Genomic DNA, 27,248 nt, shown 5'->3' on the forward strand with positions numbered 1-27,248 from the left:
TCTTTTGTCTTCAGTCATTTGATTAGTTTGATGCAGCTTTCCAAGATTCCCTATGTAGTACTAGTCGTTTTATACCCCCTACATCCTACACCCCTAATAATTCGTTTTACATATTCCAAACGATTCCTGCCTGCACAATTATTCCCTTCTACCTATCCCTCCAATATTAAAGCGACTATTCTAGGATTCCTTAATATGTGGCCCTTAAGTCTGTCTCTTCTTTTAACTATATTTTTCCAAATGGGTCTACTCAAAAGGCTCCAATCACTGAACCTCCATTGTGTTAATTATCTTCATGTTTGCGAGAATAATACACATAAATAACAATTAAAGACTGTTCAATTTATAACAGTTAGGTTAGCCAAACTGTTACTGAAAAGTTTGTGTGGTCTAAAATAGGCAGGTTTCAGAATAGTCGGTCTCTGCCTTTTAAATAGCAGTTATAGCCGATTACCGATTTACCCTTTCTTTCTTTTTCCTTTTTACCTCCGGTAATTACCTTTCATGTAATACTTCAGAGGATGATATGTATGAGTGTAGTCTTGTACAGTTTCAGTTCGACCATTCCTGTGATGTGTGGTTAATTGAAACCCAACCACCAAAGAACACCTGTATCCACGATATAGTATTCAAATCCGTGTAAAAATAACTGATTTTTACTAAGACTTGAACGCTGGAACTCTCGACTTCCAAATCCAATTACCAATTTACCCATCCTACGGTAACCGTACGATAAAAAAAAAATCTTTCATGACTTTTACTATTACCCAACAAACACCACCAGATGGTGACCACCGTTCTTCCTTTCTCATTTTTTATTTTATGTTTATAACTTTTCTGGTTTTTTTTTTTTTATGGAACAGTTTATGAAAAACATAATTTAAAGAATGAACTGATATGCAGTTTTTACAATTTTTCTCTCTGGAATGGTAATTATGTATATACATGGACTGTTCCCACAGGAGAATCAGGAATAAGCCACACACATTTTCTCGTCCGAGAAGCATTGTCTTTGAAATTAAAAAGTAGTCACTTGAAGCACCTGCCCATGTGACTTCTTTATTGTCATTGAAATAGCAACTTTTAGCAGAAATTGAAGAAACTTGGAAATGAAGGACATGTCTAAAGGAATGTACGCAATATATATACCGTCACACATATTAAAGCAACTTTTCTTTTTAATCAAATGAAATATCGAAAATGATAAAAGAGTTTTTTTTTTTTAGAATATTTGATTTCAAATACTGTAAGCAGTCCAATTCAATTTTACAAACTTTCCGCTGTATAAATATTGAATTTCGGTAAGAAAAATATTGCGGTTGTTACTTCAACACAATAAAATAACCACCATCTTGAAACGCTGAAACATAAAACGAACCTGATCGACTAGCTTAGATTTTAATCCTTTAATATAAAGAATTCAAACCTGTGAAAAATTTACCAAGTATTTAATATTTATAAATACTTTTAAGGTTTTTATAAAATTAAAATTTCCGAAGATTATTTACGTAAAAAAACCGATAAATCAAAATTTGTGTGTCCAATATATATATATATATATATATATATATATATATATATATATATATATATATATATACGTATTAAATAATTTATTTTTTTTACAGAAATATTTTCACCGATTATAATTTTTTTTTTTAAATAAATTGGCAATCTGTGTGGCGGAGTGGTAACATCTCGGTCTTTCATCCAAAGATTCTGAAATTGAAATTTGGTCAATTTTTTAAAATATACTAAAAATTTCCAATTCCATATTCCACAAATAAGCATCAAGTAAAATATAATAATAAAAATAAAAATTAATAATTTCATACTAGTTTATTGATTTGTTGTTTGAAAAAATTTACATTAGAAACATGTTCCAATTAAATATAAATTAACATGAAATCAAATGGAACATTAGAACGCACGTTTAATATTTTAAAAAAAGATAGTGCATAAAAAATAACTAATTTAAAATTACAAACTTACTGTGAATTAATATCTGATTTTGTTTCATTTATTTTATTTTACATTTCAAATTCAAAATTTGAAACAGTATGTTAATGAAAAAGGATATAGATAATAGAAAGTTAAATTTAAAATATCAAATCCTTTCTGCTAATTTAACCAATGGATTCGTTTAATTAATGTACTATCCTTCCAAATGTTTGCAATAAATGTTTTTAATTTTTTATTTTTTATTAGTCTCATACATTTTTCAATATTTTACATTTAGAGATTAATAAAATACATCGCGAATTCTAAGCCTGTAATGGTGGTGGTAACTATGTTAATTAATACGTAGTTAATTCATCGAGTTGGAGTTATGGTCATTCAAAACATAATTTAATTACTTAAAACTACTGTACTATAATATATATATATATATATTGAATTTCCCTTAACAGTACAATATTATTATATTGATATTATTATTTACATCAATACATATTTATTGATGTATATACTAGATATGGATATATATACTAAATAGCGGATCTAGAAACGGGCTAGGACATTGTATGAGAAGAAAATATTGATTTGATAAAAGGCTTGATGAACGAAAGGAAAGAAATAGAAAGGCAGAGACTTCAAATCATGGATGGGATTATGGAAAAATGAAAATATGAAAAAAACAAAAGGTTAGCAAATGATAGAAGAAGGTAGAGAGCAACAGCCACGATGGGACTTATAATGGCAGAACACTATGAATGAATTTCACTTGTAATGCTATTTATTTCTCGATTATCTTGATTTCTATCGATTTTATTATTTTTTTATTTCCTTTTACGAAGTAAAGGAAGTATTGTAATCGGGAAAAATTTCGGTTTTCAGATTTTAAGGAAAATATAAATTTTGATTATCCCTGAATCCATATTCACTACTTTCAGCTTGACGTCTATACGTACGTATGTATGTCGCATAACTCAAAAACAATTAGGCGTAGGATGTTGAAATTTTGGATTTAGAACTAGTGTAATATCTAGTTGTGCACAACCCCGCTTGATTACAATCGACTGAACCAAAAGTGTCCAAAACAGCTCAAAATCAAAAAAAAAAAAAAAATGGATTTTTGACTTTGATTAACTGCAGTAATAAGCTCTCTTTGAGATCTTTTCAACTATTTATCAAAAGTGGAATTTATTTTCATTGGTTCCAAAGTTATAGCTAAATCAAATTTTAATTAATGAAATATTTGGATGTTAAAAGGCAAAGGCACATCTGTTCGAAACCCACTTTTTTTTTAATTTAAAAATATATAATCAAGTCGTTTGGTAGAATAACGCCGTTCTGGGCGACAGTTTGTCCACACCGAAAGACTTTTTTACTCTGACAAACTCGCAATTTAACATTTCAAAATTTTTTAAATTGTTTAAAATATATAAAAAATAATTTTGATGAAATTAAGCTACATATCTTCGCACAAATAAATGTTCTTAATTAATATAGGTTTGTTTTCGATTTATATTTGATAATCTTCGTAATTTCACGTTTTTTAATTTGGAAATGTAAATGTTTGTTCTTCTATCCCTGATTTGTTTTCCACCCTTTTTTTTTTCACTCTACTCCCCTGGGCCGGTCCGACTGGTTGGTATTGCACCACCCAGGGGAGTGTCTGGTAAACTCTAACGAGCCTCTTCGCCTACCGGCTGAACGTCCGGCATGGCAGGTCGGCTCACCGGTGTCAGTTCTTTTGAGTGATTTTCTGTTTGCTCATTTGGAAACCACGACATACCTCGAATAGCCGTAACGTGGCACTGGGTCTTTTCTTACTCTTCTTCTTCATCAGAACCTATCTAAACACTTGGAGTCCTCAGTGGATCATTGAGAACGACACACCTCAGCGTGCCGTCTCTCACCACTGAGGCTGTCCACCCTACCCTATTCTACACTAGTAACCTAATCGCCTTTCATCTATATCCTTCTCTGTTAATACTGCTACTATAAATTCCGTAACCTTCTTCCAGTTTATTTCGCTCCTCAACATGTGCTCTAGGACCTCTGCTGGGCTCATTCCTGTTATACCACAGTTCCTCCTTTTAATTGCCCACCTCTCGCAGCAGAAAAATGTGTGTTCTGCATTGTCAATTCTCTCACAGTACATACATTCTGGACCTGGCCTTCTTCCAACACGATGGAGGTACTCATTGAAATTGCCATGACCTGTAAAAAACTGGGTGATATGATAATTTAACTCACCATGTTTCCTGTCTAACCATAGTGCAAGATCTGGAATCAGCTCCTTCGTGCGTCTGGCTGGTCCATCATCCTGCTATCTATTTTGCCGTCTAAGTCTATCTTTTGCTTCATTTGTTTCGAGGTCTTGCGCCCTCTCGACTCTATTTAGGGCCATTAAGTCTATTGGTGGTACCGCAGACAACACGCACAACGCCTCATAGGAGACCGTCCTGTAAGCTGAAACAACCCCCAGCAACAGCCTCCTATGAGTACTAACCAGTCTGTTCAAATTTCTTTTAACCCTGACTGAGTGCCACCACACTGGTACTGCATATACCATCATGGATGTCACTGTGGACGCTATTGCCCTTCGCTTAGAGGGTCTTGGAGCTCTCTGCAAAGACATTATTATATTCAAATTCTTAGTCATCTGTTCACCGTTGGCACATATGTCTATTATATGCTGGGTGAACCGGCAATTCCTCTCATAAGTCACACCCAGGTATTTAATCTTTTCGACCTCTGTTATTTGTTGGTTTCCAATTTGGATGGCCGGACGGTCTAAAATCCTCTTCCCTGTGAACATAATATATTTACATTGTTTTCCTAACCTGTTCATGAATCACGTTACTCGGTAGTAGTATTTAACAGTAATAGGTAGTGTAAAAAAAATTGATAATGTATACATGAAATAAAAAAATTTAAAAGAAAATGTCGTACAGCTTATTTTAATATTAAATACTCTAAGTAAATGAAAAATACAGAAGTGCAAACATTTTTTTGCAGTCCCATCACTTATTAAAAAAAAAATATAAAAGTATTGGTTTACAATAGATATTATTTTTATTAAAAACGAAATAAATACAACAGAAATAAATTGGTAAAATTTTTATTCTACAATTAAAACTATTTGGTGGCGGTGGGGTCGTGATATTTTGAAAAAATGTACATGTAATGAATGTATGTGTGTATATATATATATATATATATATATATGTTATGTATATACGAACATATATATATAATTTGTTCATTGATTTATACTTATTTATAAATAATATTCTACTGTTTCACCGTTTCGAAACTTGTATTTTTTGATAATTTTGTGTCGACACTATTAAAACTTTCTTTTTTTTTAATAATGTTGAACCATTTTTACGTTATTGCAGTTGTTCAAATCAATAAAAATAAAAACTGAAATACTAATAGAGAACTAGATATCGACGAGAAAAACTGACTGATATGAACTTGATCGGTATTAAGTTCATTTTTACTACAATGAAAAAAAAATATTTTCATTCACGAAGATCGAGTACTTTATTTCATGAGAATTTTGTATTTTTTGCAGTAAAATAACAATAATCTTATTATTAATAGATGACTAGTAATTGACTAGATTTTATTTTTTTTGTCTTCAGTCATTTGACTGGTTTGATGCAGCTCTTCAAGATTCCCTATCTAGTTCTAGTCGTTTCATTTCGGTATACCCCTTACATCCTACATCCCTAACAATTTGTTTTACATATTACAAAAGTTGCCTGCCTACATAATATTTTCCTTCTACCTGTCCCTCCTATATTAATGCAAGTATTCCAGGATGCCTTAATAAGTGGCCTATAAGTCTGTCTCTTCTTTTAACTATATTTTTCCAAATGTTTCTTTCTTCATCTATTTGCCGCAACACCTCTTCATTTGTCACTTTATCTACCCATCTGATTTTTAACATTCTCCTATAGCACCGCATTACAAAAGAATCTAATATTTTTTTTCTCAGATATTCCGATTGTCCAAGTTTCACTTCCATATAAAGCGACACTCCGAACATTTACTTTCAAAAACTTTTTCCTGACATTTAAATTAATTTTTGATGTAAACAAATTATATTTCTTACTGAAGGCTGGTTCTATTCGGCATTTTATATCGCTCCTGCTTCGTCCATCTTTAGTAATTCCACTTCCCAAATAACAAAATTCTTCTACCTCCATAATCTTTTCTCCTGTACTTAATTTTGTATAGAATTTAATTGTGAGAAAATTGATTTAAATAACGCGTATTAAAAATAAACTAAAATTTGAAATGTTCAACTATAATTTTTTTTTTTTGCTTGATTTTATTTTAACATAAGCTTGAAGCTTGTGCGTAGGATATGGAATTTTTTAGCGTATGAAAAATGTCATGGCCAACTGGACCTTTCGAATGGTTGTGAGACGCAAACACTCGCTTCACGGAGGGTAGCGCGAAACAATACACATTAACCGGATCGGAAAAGTAATACGGTTTTAAATAGAAGAATTTACATACAAATGCTAAAAAATTAGAAATATATATTTGAAAGTTATCCTTCTGAAACGCATTAAAAATGATTTATATAATATATGTAATTTTATAGTATAATATTAGGAAAAATAAAGTGATTTTCGAATTCCAGTGTTCTAAGATTCAAGTCCTAGTAAAAGTAATTAATTTACACGGACTTGAATGTTAGACTATGGATACCAATGTTTTTTGGTGATTGGGTTTCAATTAATCAAACAGCTCAAGAGTGGTCGACCTTATTCTGTTCAGACGGGTTTATCGGTACCTTTTCACTTACATTGCATATTACATCTACGGCTATTTCAGGTCTGGCAGGCCAGTTGCGGTAATATTAGTTATATATATATATATATATACATACACGCTACAGACCCGACACAGCAGTAACTCAAAATCTGGTTGGAGAAAACAAAAAAAAAAGATAATAATAATTTTAGGGAAATAAAATATGTTTTAGATCTTTTATAAAAGCTATTATTTATTTGTGTCATTTTAAATATTGGTATAATTATCAATTTAACATTAATTCAAATTGTGAAATATTTATACATGAATCTATTATTTTTTTTTTAATTTTATTAATTTATTTTTTATCAACAAAACTTACATTTAAGAAATCATAAATCGTTAATTCAGTATAATAATTGATTGGTTATATTTATAAAATCAATAACTAAAAACATATGTAAATATAAACAAAAAATTCATTCAAAGAAAACTAAATTGGATGAGCCATAAAAAAGCACGCAACATATTGTAGCGTAAAATATTTATTTGTAAAGAAAAAACACGTGTGTTAAAAATTGAGAGATTTCTAAACGTGAATAATTACAATAAATTATTTTCAAACAAAGATTTACCCCAATTATTAAAAAAAATATTAAAAACATAATAAATTTGGCCTGATAATAAAATATTATTATTAATTAATTTTTACAGTTTTTCTTTTTATTACAAAAAAAGAAATAAATTATGTAAGGTTTAAAGTACTGAAATAGCCTTCACATTTTAAAACTGAAATATACTAAGAAGTAAAATTAAGTGCGGATCTACCTAGTGGCAAAATTAATACTTTATGATGTTATACAAATTTTTCAATGCCCTATTGGAGCCGCCATATTGAAACCGTTTTTCTTTTAGGTAGATTTCATAAGAAAGTTACCTATTGTAATGGGTACCATGATTCGACTTCCGGAAAATTACGACATATCTTCGTGTTTCACATCCCCCAGACCCAAAAACCACCGTCATTTAAAATGTTTATATATATATATATATATATTTCACTTTCTTGTGGACATGAAAACTGCCGTAATTTTCCGCCAATCACTTTAAAACTGATACGTAAAATATACTGTTTCTAAATCTTGGTCGAGTTCATTAATGGGAAAAATCAGACAATGGGGGTGGAAATGGGACGGCTTTTTCGATAAAACAAAATATCGCTATAATTTTTTTATTAAGTAAAGTAACGGATTCGTTTAATGATCCTACTATTCTTTGGATAAGGGCTTAAAACGTGTACAAGTAATTTTTTTGGATATCACAAACCATCGGCCCAGGGGAAAAAAGTGGGGTTTTTAAGATAACAAACACATACCTTCTTTAATAGGCACAGTATCTTATCGATTTAAAGTGGTCGTTAGTGTTCTAAACATTAGTTACAACCTTTGTTTGTAACAATTTTTGATATGACCAACCCTTAATGGAAGGGATGACCAAAATTTTGCTGGAATTTTACGATAATGGGTATAGTCGTGTGCTAAACATGTGAAACTTTATTTTACATGTAATCATTGTCGCATTGAGTAAATTTGAAGTTTTTCTTAACATTAAGGTGGAAATATTTTTTATCACATACTTAGCACCGGTGAAACCTATAAGCTAAACATGTGAAAGGAAGTTTCACATGTTTAGCATATATATATTTATATATGTGAAACTTTGTTTATATATATATAAATTCAAAAACTTGGTATGTGAAACGAAGTTTAACATGTATAGCATACGGCAAGCCCCTTTTTTCATAATTACATCAAAATTTTGGTATTACCTTGCCGTAAGAGTTGGTCATAACAAAAATTGTTTCACAATAAAAATTTAGAAAATGTTTAGAGGACGACCACTTTAAACCGATTCGATACTGTGCCTTTTAAGGAAGGTATGATTTTGTTTATCTTCGAAACCCCATTTTTTCCACCCCTGAGCCAATGGTTGGTGATATTAAAAAATATTACTTAGATAAATTTTAGGCCCTTATTAAAAAAATAGTCGAAACTTTAAACGAATTCAATATTTTATTTAATAAGAACTTCATAGCGATATAATTTTTTTTTTATAAAGCTCCCGATTCCACCCCCATCGTTTGATTTTTCCTATTAACCAACTCCATTGGGATTTAGGGTCGTTATATTTTATATATCAATTTTAAAGGGATTAGCACAAAATTATGTCAATTATTGTGTCCAAAATAAAGTGAAATATACTTATATATTAACTTTTTAACTAACTGAGGTTTTGGTGTCTGGGAGATGTTAAACGCGTAGATATATCAGTATTTTCCGGAAGTTGAATCATGGTACCCATTGCAGTATGTAGTTTTCCTATGAAATTTACCTATTTTCTAGGTTAACTCGTATTATTTTCTTTAATTATCGCTATAATTAGTTTTTTACATCCTTGTACGAAGTAAAGTAAGTATTCTGATCGAGAAGCATTTCGGTCTTCAGATTTCACCGGAAATATCTATTTTGACCATCTCTGAATCGATTTTGACTAGTTCGACGTGACGTCTGAATATACATTCATATGTGCGAATGTATCGTCGCATAACTTAAAAACTTTTAGCCTTAAGATGTTGAAGTTTTTTATTTAGGATTGTTGTAACATCTAGTTGGGCACCTCCCATTTTTATTGCAATGGACTGGAACAAAATTGTTCAAGAAAGCCCAAAATATTTTTTTTTTGAATTTTGGATGTTTTTCTTAACTGTGACAATACGCCTTCATTGAGAGCTTTTCAACGATAAGTATCATAAGTGATACTTTTTTTCATTGCTTCCAGAGTTACAGCCAAATAGAAATTTAATTAATGCAATATTTGGATCTTACAAGGGGGAAGGCACATCGATTTTTAATCCGACTTCATTTCTTTTTTTTTTAATATGTTTTAAATTTAAATGTATTGATTTATTAATTATTATTAACCTCTGATTGTAAAAAAATATTACAATAAATAATAATTCAATAATAATAATAGAAAAAAATATGTGAAGTTATTAATGAAATAAGATTTTATGTACTTTTCATTTTAAAAAAAATTGTAAATGTAATTTAATAGGCATACAAGGAAATTATGCCGTATCCACGTCAAGTTTTTAGGTTTGTAGCGCAATAGCTTTGTTAAATAAGTAATAAATGAGGAACGTTTAGTAACAAAACTTATAGAAAATTTAGTTATGAAAAAATTAATGTAAAAGCAGCCAGTAAAAACGTAAATGGAAATGTTTAATCAGCTGTGTATATTCATTCAATAATTTACACCTGTAAAACAAAGTGATTGCGCAAAAAAATAAATTCAGATGAATGTTACACAAAAAAGAAATATTTATAAAAGTTATCCACAGCTAAAATGCTGTTACAACTTTTAAATTTCTTTCAAAATTATTATCTTAAATTTACGTTTTTGTTTTTAAAAAAAAATGTAGGTGCAGAAATAATAATACGATTTTCTTTCTATTTTCTGTATATGCTTCAATGAGGAACCCGATTTTAATTTACTTTTTATTGGCTGCATTTACATTAATTTCCTCAAAATTAAGCTGTCTACAAGTGTTTTTACTAAATCGTCTACATTTACTAGTCATTTAACAAAACTATTGTACTATAATTAAAAAACTTGTTTTTGACACTGATTTTTTTTTAAATTTACATCGGATATCTTATAAACTACTGCAGTTATAGTTTTAGGATTTATTGTACCTTATTTATCATCTAAAATTACATAAGAAACCACCAACATTATTCCTTAATTTGGGTCCCAATAATTACAGTTTTTATAAAAGAAGCTGAAACTTGGACGAAATATTTCGCAACAGTGACTCAAAAAAAGCATTTCCAGACCTATGTTCGATGAATATTTATACATATCACCTTCATTCATACTTTGAAGTAATACCTTACGGTGGTTTCAGAGGATAAACAGAACAAAGGACCACAGACTTCAACAAGGCTTAAATAGAAATATTCTCCATACATCGATCATCGAAGCAACGGTTACGATCATCCAATAAGTTGAATTTTCTGAACATATAAGCTATTAACTTGTGTAAATAGATGAAAATCAGCTGGGAATTCTGGAGTATTTTTATTGATGATGATTGTAGCAACATGTAAATATGAGAAAAGCAGACAGAACTCATAATTTGATTTAAAAAGAGATCAGCTAGGTTGCTACGGAGAAATATTGAAGCATCAACAAATAATATGTCCTAGGGGCAAAATCACTAAAAAACTTCTTTTACCTCGTTATCTAAAATAGTTGTTCACAGAAAAGATTTTCAAAATCTTCTTTGTGTTAGCGCACAAGGGATATAAGGGATTTGGTTAACTGGCATTTCTCCCACCACCACCCCATTCGGTCGCCCTAGAGCATAGACCAACTGTTCCGTGCCAAGAACGGCTACTGAGCCTCAGAACGGTTTAGCGACCCAAATCCTAAAAGCTCCTAGTGAGCTACCTAACGTGCGTGAGCGAATCAAGCAGGGCGCCATACAGCATCCGCTGAAGTGTCCCAATCGCTCACTTGTCAAACATAAAACTAGATCGGGGAGGCGCACCCCTTGTAACAACTTATAACTATACGTCTATAAAATAAAAAGATAGCAATTTTGGCTGCCACGCCTCGGTCGCTGTATGCCAGCGACCCTGTCCACCATTTAACCTGTCCACCATGTGTTTAGTACCTGTCCACCATTTAACAGCGCTTGGAGCTGATTTGGCTGATGGCAGCCCTATTACCAAGGTTGGTTTCCAGCAGCAGAGCTGTAGGAGTCCAATTGCATTTACATTTAATCCCTTACATTTACCGATGACGGTTGAACATTGCAACCTCATCGAGGAACTCTCACACGGTCCGACAGTGCGGCTCTCGCCACACTGCCTCGCCGCTTGTGAGTGGCCAGGTTTCCCCCTGACCTCTAAGTTCCAGGGTGGCTCGGTCTCTGGCCCCCCCAAGAGCCGGGCAGTACATCATATGTACATTCGACTGGACCTCCCCGCAGACACACAACTCATCAGCCACCAGGCGAAACCGAAACAGATATTGGTTTAGATTCACATGGTTGGTGAGCACCTGGGCACCCGACGCCCTTTAAAAGGAACTCGAGGCATACCATCCCCCCAAATCCTGTATAAAATTATACAAGGATCTACCCTTAGTCGTGGTGTGCCATTCAAGCTGTCATGCCTCCATCGCGAGGCTTTGTAGCCTTTTCCGCAGACGGGAGATGGGCAACTGGACGAAATTTTGCTCCGGTGCATTGTGATCACCGTTCCTCTCCGGTTCTGGCCCGGCTCGAAACCGCATCCCAAATCCCTCGGCCTCCCGACCTCTTCGCAACTTCCACATGACTGCCCGAATTTTCACCACTAAATCGATTGGGAGAGCCTTTCCCAATACAGTAGTAGCCTCGTAGGAGGTTGTTTTAAATACACCAGTGCATACTATCATGGCTCTGCGCTGGGCACTCCTTAAATTTTGAAGTAGTGCTCTATTCCTATCCAACCTATGCGCCCAAACCGGCGCCGCGTATGCGATCATACTTTCGAAGACGCCTCGGTACACCAAGTACATTTGGCGGCCCGACAGCCCGTAGTCTTTCCGAGCAATCCTTCTAAGTTTGTGCATCACAGAGACAGCGTCCGCCGCAACTTGCTTAATATGGTTACTAAAAAGCAACTTATCATCAAACAAAACACCTAGGTACTTATGAACCCTTACTCCGCTGATTACACAGCCTTTATATTTAATGTGGGGGTTTCGACTGCATGATAATTTGTCTGCGCCCTTTAGAAGCATAAACTTCGTTTTGGGTACACAAATTTTTAAATTTTGCATGTCCATAGGATATAAGGGATAAAGAACCAAATTGAGTTTCAGTGATTTATGAACTAATTAATTGGATGCTTTATCTACAGTAATTGGACACCAACCGCCATCCAGCATAACTGACATTATGGGGAAGTGTGAGCTCGATTTTACGAAATTTAAGATGAAATCAATTTCAAACTATGACTTATAAAATTCACTGATTTGTTTTCTTCTTTTTACTTTATTTCCCCTACCCCGTGGGCTGGACCCATAGTGAAGCACAGCACAGCCAGGGGATTGTCTACTCTAACGAGCCCGCCGGTTGGGTCATTTCAGTGCCTTCCTCTAATTCTTAGAGAAAGGTATCCAAGCCCGACTACGCCATTTGTGGACCCCACCCCAGAAGCCGAGACAAGGTTTTGACTCCAATATCTCTAATGTGACCCGCTCCTAAAGGGCGCCCACACCGGGTCTCAGTCTTTTACACGAAGGAATGAGAGAGTCTTAGTGCCTCATCACTACCGTTCGATCTCTGCATGCACAGACGAACGACAGCTTAGCAGGGGGCTGTCCATCATCCCCTCCCCGCGCCATCCTTCTAATTCTTCGGCTGAAGCACTCGTGTAATGAAACCGCCAGGAAGTTCTCTATCCCTTATTACATGCAGTTAATGATGTTCTCGATCGTAAGGGGTCCAGTGATCAATTCACAACCCTGGCGTTCGCTGTCTTCCAGCAGTCAAACAAGACGTGCTCCGGTGTATCAATTCCCAAGAAGTGTATCAATTCTGGTATAACTAGAAGTGTTCATCTGCTCTCCTTCTGGCATGCAGATTCAACTGGAATACGCCGTGGCCAGATAAAAACGTAAAATCACTGATTAGCTCACCAACCGATACCATCCAAGGATAAAGGACATAAGTAGAATGTTATTAATAATAACAAGGCATCCTTTATACCTTAGGTGGATGTATACAACAAGAAACAACATAGACGTCCCCGTATACCACAAACAGCCTAGAAAAACCATCGCTGATGCAGCCAAAAAAAATAACTCGTGGATCCCAGAATTTAATGTATGGATCCCTGAATATCATAAATTTTTATACAAAAATTTTCTTTTTGTAAGTACAAAAATTATAATTATAACAGTCAGTAAATAAGATTTTACATGATCTACTCTTGCAAGTTCGATTTTTGTAAAGTCACGAGTAATTTAATAATCCAACTAATTAATTTACATCATTAAAAGACCATCTATCCGTTTTATTCAAAGTTATAATAATATTAATAAAAACAAATTAATAAGTGGAATTCTGTTTATTAGTTAGATGAGCTTTAAAAAAAATTAGAATTATGTGTTTTTTTTAAATTTATAATGCTTTAGATAATTGTTTGTTCTTTATAAGATATTTGTACGAGTAGAAAAGCAATGTCCAGTTTTATAAAATGTTCTATATATATAGAATGATTCATGAAGAATGTAAAAACTAGCGTAACGTATTCAATTGGTAATAAACCAAAAGAAATTTTATTTAAACTTAAGTTCAGAAACGTTTTCTTAGTGAGTGTTGAATGTCGATATATTCCGCTCGCCTAAGATAAAATTTTGGCAGACTATAATTTTTAGGATCCAAATTAAGCAATTGATTTAGCGATTTTATATGTAATCTCATCTTTAAATTAAAAAACATCCTAGAATTGTATTTCATGTAATTTTTGAGAAATCTGGGGGTAAAATACAAAAACTTCGGGTTGAAAAACATGCAATTTTATCGTTGCAGTAAAATAACAGTGTTGAGTAAAAAAACATATAAAAGGTTTAAACAAAACTTGTTGGCAATTTGATTCAAAATAAAATGGTAAAGAGAAACTTAAAAATAAACTAAAGAATTTTTATGTTTATTATAAATAAATAAATTTTAAAAATGTACAGCAGATTTAACTAGGTATCACACAAAAAATTGTCAGGGTAATTTGGTTGGAAAAACTTGTACGTTTTACTTTTCCATTTGAAAAAAGCTATTTTATATTAAGAATTATTTTATATAAATGCAATTTCGAGTTTAAAAAAGTTATATCTCTATAAATAAAAGAGAATGTCCCGACTGATTTACTCATAATCAACGTACATCCAAAACTATTATAGATAGACTTGAAATTTTCAGGGTACCTTCGTATCTTTAAGTAGGCATGCACTGAGAAAGAATTTTGCGAAATTTTGATTTTATGGGGTTCAAATAAATGACTTTAAGGGGTTAAAATGAATAGTCGATAGTATTTTCAATATCGATTTATTTCTGTCGAAAATATTCGTGTTTTAAAATCAATCGATATTGAAGAATGGATAACGGTAGTAAGGTTTAATAATAATTTAATTTAAATTTATTATTAATATTGTTATTAATTGTTTATAAACATTTAAGAAAAAAGAAGTCATATGATTTTTTTAATAGTAAATAAATTAGTGTGGTGTTACAAAAATTGAATAAACATGTCAATTGAAAATATAACTATCAACGACACGTTAATAACCCAAACGTTTTACTTAAAATAAATGTTAATTTTCTGTTATTAGTTATTTAATGTTTATTTTTTATTATTATTTTGTTTGTTATTTAAATATTTACAATTGCTAACATGTACAGGAACCAAACAGCAATATTAATAATTGAAGAACATAAGAAAGAAGCCGTAATAAGAAAGGGAGTCCGACAAGGATGTTCCCTATCTCCGTTATCTTTTAATCTTTAAATGGAACTAGCAGTTAATGATGTTAAAGAACAATTTAGATTCGGAGTAACAGTACAAGGTGAAAAGATAAAGATGCTACGATTTGCTGATGATATAGTAATTCTAGCCGAGAGTAAAAAGGATTTAGAAGAATGAACGGCATAGATGAAGTCCTACGCAAGAACTATCGCATGAAAATAAACAAGAACAAAACAAAAGTAATGAAATGTAGTAGAAATAACAAAGATGGACCACTGAATGTGAAAATAGGAGGAGAAAAGATTATGGAGGTAGAAGAATTTTGTTATTTGGGAAGTAAAATTACTAAAGATGGACGAAGCAGGAGCAATATAGAATGGCGAATAGCACAAGCGAAACGAGCCTTCAGTAAGATATACATTAAATTAATTTTTACATCAAAAATTAATTAAAAGATTTTTGGAAGTATATGTTCGGAGTATCGCTTTATATGGAAGTGAAACTTTGACAATCGGAGTATCTGAGAAGAAAAAATTAGAAGCTTTTGAAATGTGGTGCTATAGGAGAATGTTAAAAATCAGATGGGTGGATAAAGTGACAAATAAAGAGGTATTGCGGCAAATAGATGAAGAAAGAAGCATTTGGAAAAATATAGTTAAAAGAAGAGACAGACTTATAGGCCACATACTAAGGTATCCTGGAATAGTCGCTTTAATATTGGAAGGACAGGTAGAAGGAAAAAATTGTGTAGGCAGGCCACGTTTGGAATATGTAAAACAAATTGTTGGGGATGTAGGATGTAGAGGGTATACTGAAATGAAACGACTAGCACTAGATAGGGAATCTTGGAGACCTGCATCAAACCAGTCAAATGACTGAAGACAAAAAAACAAAAAAAAAACAATATTCTTGTATTTTCGAATAATTTAATCTAAAATATTTAGAATGAGATTCAAATAACACGTTTTGTAGACATTTTTTAAATTAAATTATCAAGAAAATAATTTAAATCACCCCAACCCTCCTTTATTAGACGAAAGCAAATGTCCGTACCATATATTTTATTTTATTTATTTATTCTTTATAACATAACAAATATTTTATTTTAATTTCTACATCATGATTCAAATAAAGGTTAGTAAAAAAAAAATATGTATTTAGAAAAAAAAAATTATTATTAACTATTCCAAATAAATTCAATTTTTAAAACATTATTTAAAGAAAAAAAACCTGGAAAAGTCCTATATGACTTTCCAGGGTATGCCTAACAAGTAGTACAACACTTTGCATTGATTTTTCATTGAAGAATCTTTCCAGAGGTGCTAGTAAATCTATGCAATTCAGTCATTAAAAATTTTACTTTTATTCTCATAATAAACGTTTAAATATAACAAACAAAAGAATTTGTATTTTTTTTTTCGATTCTCTATTAATCAGGCTAAACCCTATTTATATGGGTATGATTCTGTGGAATTTAGTAACTGTTTTTATTTTTTATTTTTTTTTTGAAAAGATGTGATCCTTAAAAAAAAGTATTTAAAAATATTCAAAAACTACTAAAAGTATCATAAAAACCTTTTATGATAGTAATAAAAAGATTGGTTTTGAATCCGGGGTAAAATTTAGTGGCTAAAACCATTTCCCTCAAATATAAAAAAAAAAAAAATAATAATTATTTTTTGTTAAAATTATTTTTCTAAGAAAAAAATAATTTTCAACAAAAAAAAACCTAGTTTTTGTTTTAGGTCTAGTGTAATTCTGAAAAATTATAATCATTTAGCACGAATCTAAAAAAAAATGCTACGTACGTATATAAAAATATTATTGAACCAAATTTGAAGAAAATCGTTTCAATTAACCCTGAAATACAAGGGCAAAAGCAGTGTGACAAAAAATAAATACATATAAATATATATATATTTTTTTTGGTTTAAATGAATTATTTGAACCCTAATACGTAAAGTTTTTTTAGAAAAATCCGATGCCCCGTTTTTGACATGATCACCATATTTTTCCCTTTAATATATATCTATTGTCGCTACAATTGCCAGAAATGAAATAATGGGAATTAGTGATTTACCAGAACATAAAATATAATAAAGGTAACAAATAATTTCCCAACCCTAATCATTTTTGTACCATAAATGTCAGTAGATGGTGGTGGTGGTAAAAAAATTCTTGCGAAGGGAAATTTTATTTGTTTAACATGTTAGTATTGTTTGCCAATTCTATTATATAAATACCGTGTTCGGACATTTATTTATCCACTCAGTGATCTCTTTTCGATTGACATCTTAATAGAGATTATATTGAAAGAGATTTTCGTCTTGCTGTTATTTTCGATACTTATATTCATTTAACAGTAAATCTGGTTTAAAGATTTTGTTAAGCAGTTGAAAAAAGGTAAAAATATGATTTTTTTGTTTGTTTTTTTTTTTTTTTTTTTTTTTTGTTTTTAACTAATATGATAATGTATTTAATTTAAATTGTTCTAATTTATTTTTTTCCATGAACAGGCATGTAAGGACCACGCAAATATTTCAATTCTTCTGTTCTGATTTTCCCTCTTTCTCTTCTAGAATTCTTTCATGCTTCTCTATGTTCTTCTTCGTTCTTCTATCTAACACATGCGCTCTATTTTCTTTTTTGTGTTATATAGAGTTTTATATTTCTAAAATTTAGCAGTCTCCATGGCGCGAGTGACAGCGTCTCGGCATTTCATCCGGAATTCCCGGGTTCGATTCCCGGTCAGGAAATGGCATTTTCACACTCTACAAAAATTTTCACTCATTTCATCCTCTGAAATATACGATGGTTCCGGATTTAAAGGAAATTTAAATTTTCTTTAAATTTTTCAAAGTGATTTTTGATTTTTTATATTGGAGGGTTTCTTCCCATTCAGGATTTCTGATTTCAATACTGTATTACAATTTCTAAATATTGTATTTACGGTTAAATTTTTCTTGTAAATAACATTAAACAAAAATTTCAATTTCTTAAAGACAATTTTTCTATTTTCAAATGCCTTTTTATCCGAACCATTTGAGGTTATTATTTCACCTAAATATTTAAATTTATCTGTGAATTTTTTTTTTTCAAAATTTTGTTTCTATTCATTTACTGTTCTGTTTAGATATCGCCATTATTTCTGTTTTAGATAAAGTTATTAGTAAACCAGCTTTTAAGCAATTATTTTTAAAAACGTAACTTAATAAACTGACTCATTTTTTAGTCAAGATTTGTCCCTCCCCCCCCCCCCCACACAGCGGGCTGTTCTAATAGTTAACTCTTCACCGCAAATCAGTTGTATAATGGTTGATTTTCGGAGTCAAAGGTTCTAAAGTTCAAATTTTAGTAAAAGTTAGTTGCTTTTGTATGGATCTGAATTCTTGTGGACACTGGTGTATGAATTTTAATTAACCAGATTACTCAGGAATGATCAGTCATTCTTTCTTTCTTTTTCCTGTTTAGCCTCTGGTAGCTACCGTTTAGATAATTCTTCAGAGGATGAATGAGGATGATATGTATGAGTGTAAATGAAGTGTATAGTCTTGTACATTCTCAGTACGACCATTCCTGAAATGTGTGGTTAATTGAAACCCAACCACAAAAGAACACCGGTATCCACGATCTAGTATTCAAATCCGTGTAAAAATATCTGGCTTTACTAGGACTTGAACGCTGTAACTCTCGACTTCCAAATCAGCTGATTTGGGAAGACGCGTTAACCACTAGACCAACCCGGTGGGTTAGGAATGATCAGTCTGACTCTGCCCAAGATAACGTTTCATTTCGTTCATATTATTCTCATCTCATTGGACTGTAGGAGGAAGTTGCTTTATGTTTACTAATTGGAAAAATTGCAATATACAGATTAGCAATAAAATTTTTACACAGGTAATTTTTCTCTTTTTAAAGTCAACCCAATATGTAACAATTTTATTTATCCTATATCCTTAGTGTCTCAAATTCATGAATTCTAATTATTTGGTATTATAGTTTTTTTCCATCTATTTTTCCACAACTTAATTTTTAAATACCTTAATTAACTAAAGACTAAATTAATTAAATAAGAAGGAAAATCCTTTTCCTTCATATTACCGTAGCCCACCACCGAAAATCTCATTTTCTTAAAAATACAATCCTTAATTTTTTTTAATGTTTAATTCACCGTATAAGCATCAAAGCTTGTATATGGTAATATGAAATTTTAATATTGCAGCGGGTGAAATGCCAGCCTGATCGAGATTTGCGCTCGGGACCACCGGATGAAAAATGGAGACGGTACCAATTAATTAAATAATCTATACTTAATTTATCAGTTCTTCGTTTAACAGTAAAAACACAGTTGTCTTGTCCGAAGTCTTGTATGCAGCAAAAACCGCAGAAATCAGCGGATGAAAGAAGAAAACTGAACAACCCTAACGACTGACTGACTCTAACGACTGAACAACTCACAAGAAGAAATGAAGGACAAAAAGAAATTATCGGATAAAAAAAATTAGAAAATTGAACAAGAGCGAAAAAGAGAAACGATAGGAAGAAGATAGTCGGTGGTGAGGAAGAAGAAACATAGTGAACGGATGAAGAGGCTTTGGGAAGAACAAAATAAGAGAAGAAGGAAGTAAAGCTATGATTGGCTCAAGTTCACGTGTTCTTCTGAAGGGGAATAATCGGAAATAATAATTTACCAGTTTAATTTTTTAAAAATACATCTTATATATCGCAATTTCGTAATTCCATAAGTTTAACTTTTTATTTTCTCGTAAAAAACTACGCTGAATCAAATTTTTACTTCCTTGTACGAATTAAAGAGAGTATTGTGATTGCGAAAAATTTCGGATTCCAGATTTCAATTGAAATATCCATTTTGACCATCCCTGAATCTATTTTGACTAGTTTCAGCGAGACGTCTGTACGTATGTATGTATCTCTCATAACTCAAAAACGATTAGTCGAGCGATTCCAAAAAAATCTGGGTTATAGACTTTCTCTTAACTGTAGTAACAAGCCCTCATTGAGAGCTTTACAACGGTATGCCATAAGTGGTACTTATTTTTATCGGTTCTAAGTTATAGTCAAATGAAATTTTAATTAATGAAATATTAAAATCTTACAAAGGAAGACTTATTTTTTGAACTTTTTTGTAAATTATTTTTTTTTTTACTTTTTTAAAATGAAATATATTGATTTATTAATAATTATTAATCTGTGATTATAAAAATATTTATAATAAATAATTATTCAATAATAACAATAAAAAAAAATATGAAAAAAATCAAAAGTTATTAGTGAAATAAAATTTTATGATTTACTTTTAAAAATACGTAAATATAATTTAATAAGCTTTACAGTGTATATGTAATAGATTTGGTGAAACATATTTATATAATATTAAATGAAAATTATATTTCACATTCGTATTATTTTTTTTATTTTCTACTTTAATTTCTGTTTAATTTTATATATATTAAAGTTAACTGCAAAGTTACTAAAAAATAGACCCTCACAATAAAGACATATTCACTGAGCCATACGTGTCCGGTCTTTAATAAATTGAAAAAAAATTGATCCTTTAGTTCATTACTCCTCTTATATTGTCGGACAATGTTCTCCCTAAGTCGGAGTTGATCATCATTTCATTTATTTGTTGCCAATCATTTAATCCCTTTTTGGTTCGTGGAGTGCCCACTACCTCATCGCACCCAGGCGATCCCCACACGTACGGGAAACCCCCTAGGCTCTCAGCCGCGTGCCTGTCACCCCCCGCACCGTCCGACTAACCCTTCTTCTGCCTTTACGAGACTCCTCCCAGACGTACAGCTCCTTCATGATCTTTTCAGCAAACCTTGCTACAGCCGCTCAATTTTCCGCGCTTTTTAACATGATTTTCTGCAGTTCCCTGACAGGAAAAGATAAAGGCTATTTGCCTTCTCAAATAGGAAACGCTGATCAAACTCCCGTATATCTTGAAATGCCAGTTGACAAAACCGTAAACAAAAAAAGTGTGTTACGAATAGCACTGGTGGTAATGAAAAACAAAGGTGTAGTGTTATGCTTTGCGTTACTTCTGATGGATCAAAATTACCTCCGTACATTGTTTTTTAAAAGAAAAACTCTTCCTACCCTACAGGTTAATGGAGTTATCAGAGCACAGGAATCAAGTTGGATGGACGAAACCTTAATTTTAGATCGGATCAGGTGTGTATGGTAAAAGCGATCAGGAGATTTACTTAATAAAAAAAATACCGGTATGCTCGTAATGGATAGTTATCGGGGGCATACGACTGATAAAGTGAAAGATATTTTAAAAAAGGGTATGACAGACCAAGAAATAATTCCTGGCGGATTGACACCTCTATTGCAATCACAAGATATCTGCATTAATAAAATGTTCAAATCTGCATTAAAACAACTGTATAGTAAATGGATGGCTGATGAAAATTTCTTTCTCACGCCTACAGGAAGAATCAAACGCCCAGAACGAATTAAATGCTTTATTTTCTGAATATTTTTATATTTACGTACTTTTTTTTATCATATCTCTTGGACTTTAAAATACCGGTATATACTCGATTTTTTTTTTTTTAGATTTTCCGTCCGGAAAATCGAGGTTCGGGGCTTATTCGTTGGCGGGGGGTACTCGAATAAATACGGTATTTTAAATTAAGAAATTATCAAAATCTGAATTCAAAAAATCCATCACAACATTAGCTATGTAAGAGGCTGCACCATCCTGCATAAACAATTGAGTATATATAGACAACTCACGTAAGCGGGATGGGTAATAAATCATTCCTCAACATATCCAGAATTAACTGTATTGTTGAAAAACCTATCAATCCATAACTGGGTAAACCCGTCCAAACGTCTACTTTAGGCTGATGTTGTTCTTTCATGGAGGATTTGTGGTGTTTCTGTCACTGAAGATCGGACGTTTTGTTTGTTAATAATCCCACCAGTATAGAAATAGACCTAGTCTGAAAACCAAGTGTTGAACTGAATATCGTATTTCCCTTCTGGCCGATGTACAAACTCCAATCTTTCTTGCTTGTTAAGTTGTTTTAACTCTGCACGACAGTCTATTTTTAACGAAACATCTTGAGATCATTGTGTAAGATTCTTCGTACTATACGACGCGATATTTCCACGTCTCGTGATGCTTGCCGTTAAATTTATCCGGACTATGTTGCATGGCAACAGGAAATGTTTTAAAACAGGGTGCTTCAAACAAACGGGAAATTTAAAAAATTAAATAACGTTAATGAAAAATTTTTTTTTAGAAAATGAATTTTATTTCATGTAACTGTACAAATGTTGCCATTTTAGGATACATACATTTTAGTTTATTTTTTTAAGATGACATCTTGCAGGTGACCTCCTCTTCTACGTAAACACTCACGAAGTATCTTCGTTAAATTGTTCATGGTTTGACGTAACATCTCAACTGGAAATTCCGCAATTGCTTCTCGGATCTTTGCCATCAGTTCTTCCGTTGTAGCAGGTCTACTGTGGAACACTTTACTTTTAAGGTGACCCCCACAAAAAGTAATCGCAAGCTGAGAGATCAGGTGATCTGGGAGGCCATCTAATGTCACCGTTTCGTGAAATGACACGTTGTCCAAACAATTGACGTACAGCTGCCATCGATATTCGTGCAGTATGTGACGTTGCTCCGTCTTGTTGAAACCAGGCTGTGTTAAGAATTGGTGGAAATCTCTTTTGTTGTTTCACAACAAAGGTTTCAAGCACGGCTACGTAACGAGCCGACGTCACTGTACCCGTTGTCATCCTCAAAAAATAAGGGCCTATAACACCGTAAGATGACATAGCACACCACACGGTCACTTTCTGGCTGTGCGACGGACGCTGGTGTAGCTGCCTAGGATTTTCTTGTGCCCGGTATATGAACTTTTGCTTGTTAACAAATCCACTGAGGTGGAAATGCGCTTCGTCTGACATCCACAGTTCGTGAACAAACTTTTCGTTATCATTTATCTTCTGAAGCATTACATTACAGAATTGTGCTCGCACAACTGCATCGTTCGGTTTCAGTTTCCGGTCGATCTGCAACTTGTATGGATGGTATTGCAAGTCCTTCACTAACATTCTTCGAACACTTGAACTATGCAATTGTAAAGATGGTGAGATACGACGGATTGACCGATGTGTAATTCTAAAGCTTGAACATTCTGTGGTGTACGGATGGTTTGCTCACGGCCTGGAGGTTTCTTTTTCATTGCCGAACCAGTTTCCTCAAAATTAGATATTCATGTTTTAATTGCATGTGCTGATGGAACACGGTCTTGCCATCCCAGATTAAAATGACGGGAAATTCTCTACGCGCTCCCTCCACACTGTCATTGTTTTTGTAAAACGCTTTGATAGCAAATGCACGTTGTGCACCACTCGAAGGATCCATGACAACTAAATGGCAGGTTAGGTTAGAGAGGCTGGCGCCACTTATCAAGTGGTACCAATCGCCCACGGCTACCAACGCAACTTTCAATATTTCCCGTTTCTTTGAATCAGCCTGTATTTCCCGGACAACGAATGGGAGCTGTTTTAGGCCGGTTCTCTTCTTTTATGCAGCCTTCTATCTCAAATTTCTAAATAAACGTCAAATGATATTTCTTGCTGGAATCCACTGAGTGTTTAAATGAGCTCGAAATTGTCACTGAGTCAGTAAAATACATTTTTATTCAGCATAAAAAGCAAAACTTTAGCGAGTTGCGAATTAGACAAACATCCGTTATCGGCCGTAGCTGAACAATAATTGAAGTATTCCGAATCGGAAACAAATACAAAAACTAGGTGAAATGAAATCTACCGGTATTTCCAAGTATGAGGGGTTACATATGCACAATATGGAACACCAGGTAAAAAACATTTATTTGTAATCGACTTTATAAATGTGCAACGTATCATACGCAACTCTGTATGATAAGATAAGAAAGGTAGAAATATAATTACTACGACAGATAAGGGAAACATTAACAATTTATTAAGTCATTTTACTACTTAATCCAGTGGTTCCTAAACTTTTCCGAGTCGCGGTGACCTTTGTCAATTAAAATTTTCCATGGCGTCCTAAGTAAACGTATGAGTTCTCGTAAGTTAAGAGATAAAACTAGTGTATTTTCATTTTTTTTTTTTTTTTAATTTTATTTACCTAAAATTAATAATTATATATGTCTTGGTTCAATCAATTATGAAGCTTTTTCAATATTTCGCGGCGCCACTGTGCCGCGACTCCCCGAGGTGCCGCGGCACACAGTTTGGGAATCACTGACATAATCGATAATTATAATTCAGCAAATGAAAATTAAGAATATATCTACTTTCAAAATAAAACCCAGTATATTGTTATGGGTGGCGTATTCGCTCTCATCACAAAATTTTATTAATATAATCCAAAATAAAATTAATTTTCGTTTCGAAATAAAATTTTCGTAGACTATCAACGCATTTAATTGTTGATTCATTCATAGACATGAATTTAGATAATCTGGGTGAAATAGATGTTGCAAAGAAAAGTTATTAAGTCGTATCAACAAGAGTAGTTTCCCATTGTCATTGCATAATTTTCTTTTCTATAACCTTAACTAAGCATAACATACCTTTCTGTTTACTATTGAAAACCTTTAATTAGAGCACATCCTGACAAAATATATAATTAAACGTCAGCCACTTTACGATATAATCTGTAAATAGAAATTATCATAACCTTTTCTGCGCGAAATAAAATTAACCTCTAGCCATTCGGTCTGGTCTAGTTGTTAATTCGTTGTCGCAGTTCAACTAGTAACTGATTTTTGCAGTGGAAGGTTTTACGGTTCAAATCCTATTAAAATTTAGTTTCTTTTATTCGGATTTGAATACTAGACATTGAATACAAGCGCACTATAATCGGTATCAATCCGAACAAGACTACAGCTCTTTTATATATAATATATAGCATCCTTTGGATGGTGGGGTAGCTTACTATTCACTGGTTGAAACAATTAACGTACATTGATGAACAGGTAAAGGTTTCCGTAAGGAATAACCACGTTAATTTCTCGAATAAACTTTAAGTAAAAGTATATATAATTGATCTATAAACTAATAAAATAAATCCAAATTACGTGTATATTTTGCTTGGGTGATAAGGATTGATTTTAATTTTGCCTTATTATTTTACCCGTTTTAATGAATTATTATTTAAATATTTTCTTCATATTTGGTTAATAATAATTACACTTGTTATTGTTTAATTTTTAGGAAAATTAAAATGTACTGGAGTTTAAAATATTATATAATTGGAATGTTATTGTTAGCATTACAAACAACTTCTCATCCTTTCGACGAAGAACAAAACAAAATTAGCGATGAACAACTGGCAGTATTAAATCAATTAGTCGAATCCGTCAGAAATCCAGAAAGCAATAGTGAAAGCCTTACACAACTACTGACGAAGTTAATTTCAAATGTGAATTTTTCTTCACAAATAAAAAGACTTACATCTAGTTTGTCATGGGAAAAGGATAAAAATAATCCACAATTTGCAGAAATCTGTAAAGAGGTTCTACTGAGTAAATATAAGAAGTCATATTGTCATAAAAATGATTGTCAAAACACTATATCGAAGTTATTCCATGATGATATTCCATTAGAAGACATCAAAAAAGTAAGTATAAATAAATTCTACATAAATTAAAAAAAAATAAAAAATTCACAATTAATATACATAGTATCTATCTGAAACCCAGATAGATCGTATCTATTCTTTGGTCACAACATAAATTTATTCTTCTAGGATATGTATGTTTTTCCTAACAACTTATAATTCACATTTTATAATAAATAATTATTTTAATAATTATTAAAATATATTTCATTATTTTATAAATCTTCGTATCTTTTTGTAGTAAAGAAGTTTAAGATACTTAAATTTGCCATTTCTGGATCTTAATTATCCGTCACACTCCTCTCATTCATCATTTTGATTAATCTTTCTCTGTATTCTTTTACGGTTCTCCTTTTGTTTACTCTTCCGTCTTGAACTACAGGGTCATTCACGGGAACCGGATGTTTTTAAAATAATCATAAAAAATTGAATATTTACTTTAAAAAAGTTTTATTGGTACCGAAACACTTGTTAAATCAAAGCATTAGTTACTTACCCATGAACGAAAAATTATGTCCGGCAAGTGATATCCATTTTGGGCAATACATTGTTGTAGCCTTTCACGGTAACCGGCCTCAATTCTTTGCAGCATGTCTGCATCAACCTGGGTGACGTGAAGACGAATTGCGATCTTTAGGTCCTCCAATGTACGCGGTTTATCGCCGTACACACGCGATTTCAGAAACCCCCACAGAAAAAATCACAACTACTCAAATCGGGGGACCGAGGGGGCCAAGGAATGTCACCAAATCTGGAAACGATCCATCCCGGAAACAAGTTACGGAGAACAGCCATCGTTGCCCTCGCTGTGTGCGCTGTATCTCCATTCTGCTAGAATATCACATTTTGAAAATTGATTCCCCGGTTTCATAACTCAGGGATGAAAAACGTATTCAACATTGCAACGTAACGATCAGCTGTTACAGTTACGGCAGTGTCATTTTCTTCAAAAAAATATTATCCAATAACACCGACCTTTCCTATTGCGCACCAGACAGTCACCTTTGGGCTATGAAGTGGTCTCTCGTGAAGCCGATGCGGGTTTCTTTCTGCCCGATACCGGCAATTCCGTTTGTTGACGAAGCCGTTCAGATGAAAACGGGCTCCTTGTGCTCATTTGAAGCGCTGCTGATTGCCTCTGAATAGAGCGGCGTGGGCTTCTGACAATAGCTTCCCTTACTCGTTCGATGTTCTCCGGAGTGCTAGCAATTCGTCGGGGACCAGGTGGTTTTTTCTTCAATATTGAACCGCTTGTTCGAAGGTTGTTTACCCGTTGCAAT

General features: G+C 32.6%; 1 protein-coding gene across 1 annotated transcript in view; it reads left to right on the top strand.

The window, feature by feature from the left end:
- The first annotated feature begins 17,578 nt into the window (after positions 1-17,578).
- The window catches only part of LOC142333697 (uncharacterized), a 36,446-nt gene continuing 26,776 nt past the window's right edge, over positions 17,579-27,248 (top strand). Inside the window, exons 1-2 of the mRNA XM_075381125.1 lie at positions 17,579-17,702; positions 25,563-25,968. Coding sequence (XP_075237240.1) covers positions 25,573-25,968 — 396 coding nt within the window. The 5' untranslated portion in view covers positions 17,579-17,702; positions 25,563-25,572. The remainder of the gene's footprint in view (positions 17,703-25,562; positions 25,969-27,248) is intronic.

Source organism: Lycorma delicatula, chromosome 13 (assembly GCF_047948215.1).
Source record: "Lycorma delicatula isolate Av1 chromosome 13, ASM4794821v1, whole genome shotgun sequence".
Taxonomy (NCBI): Eukaryota; Metazoa; Arthropoda; class Insecta; order Hemiptera; family Fulgoridae; genus Lycorma; species Lycorma delicatula.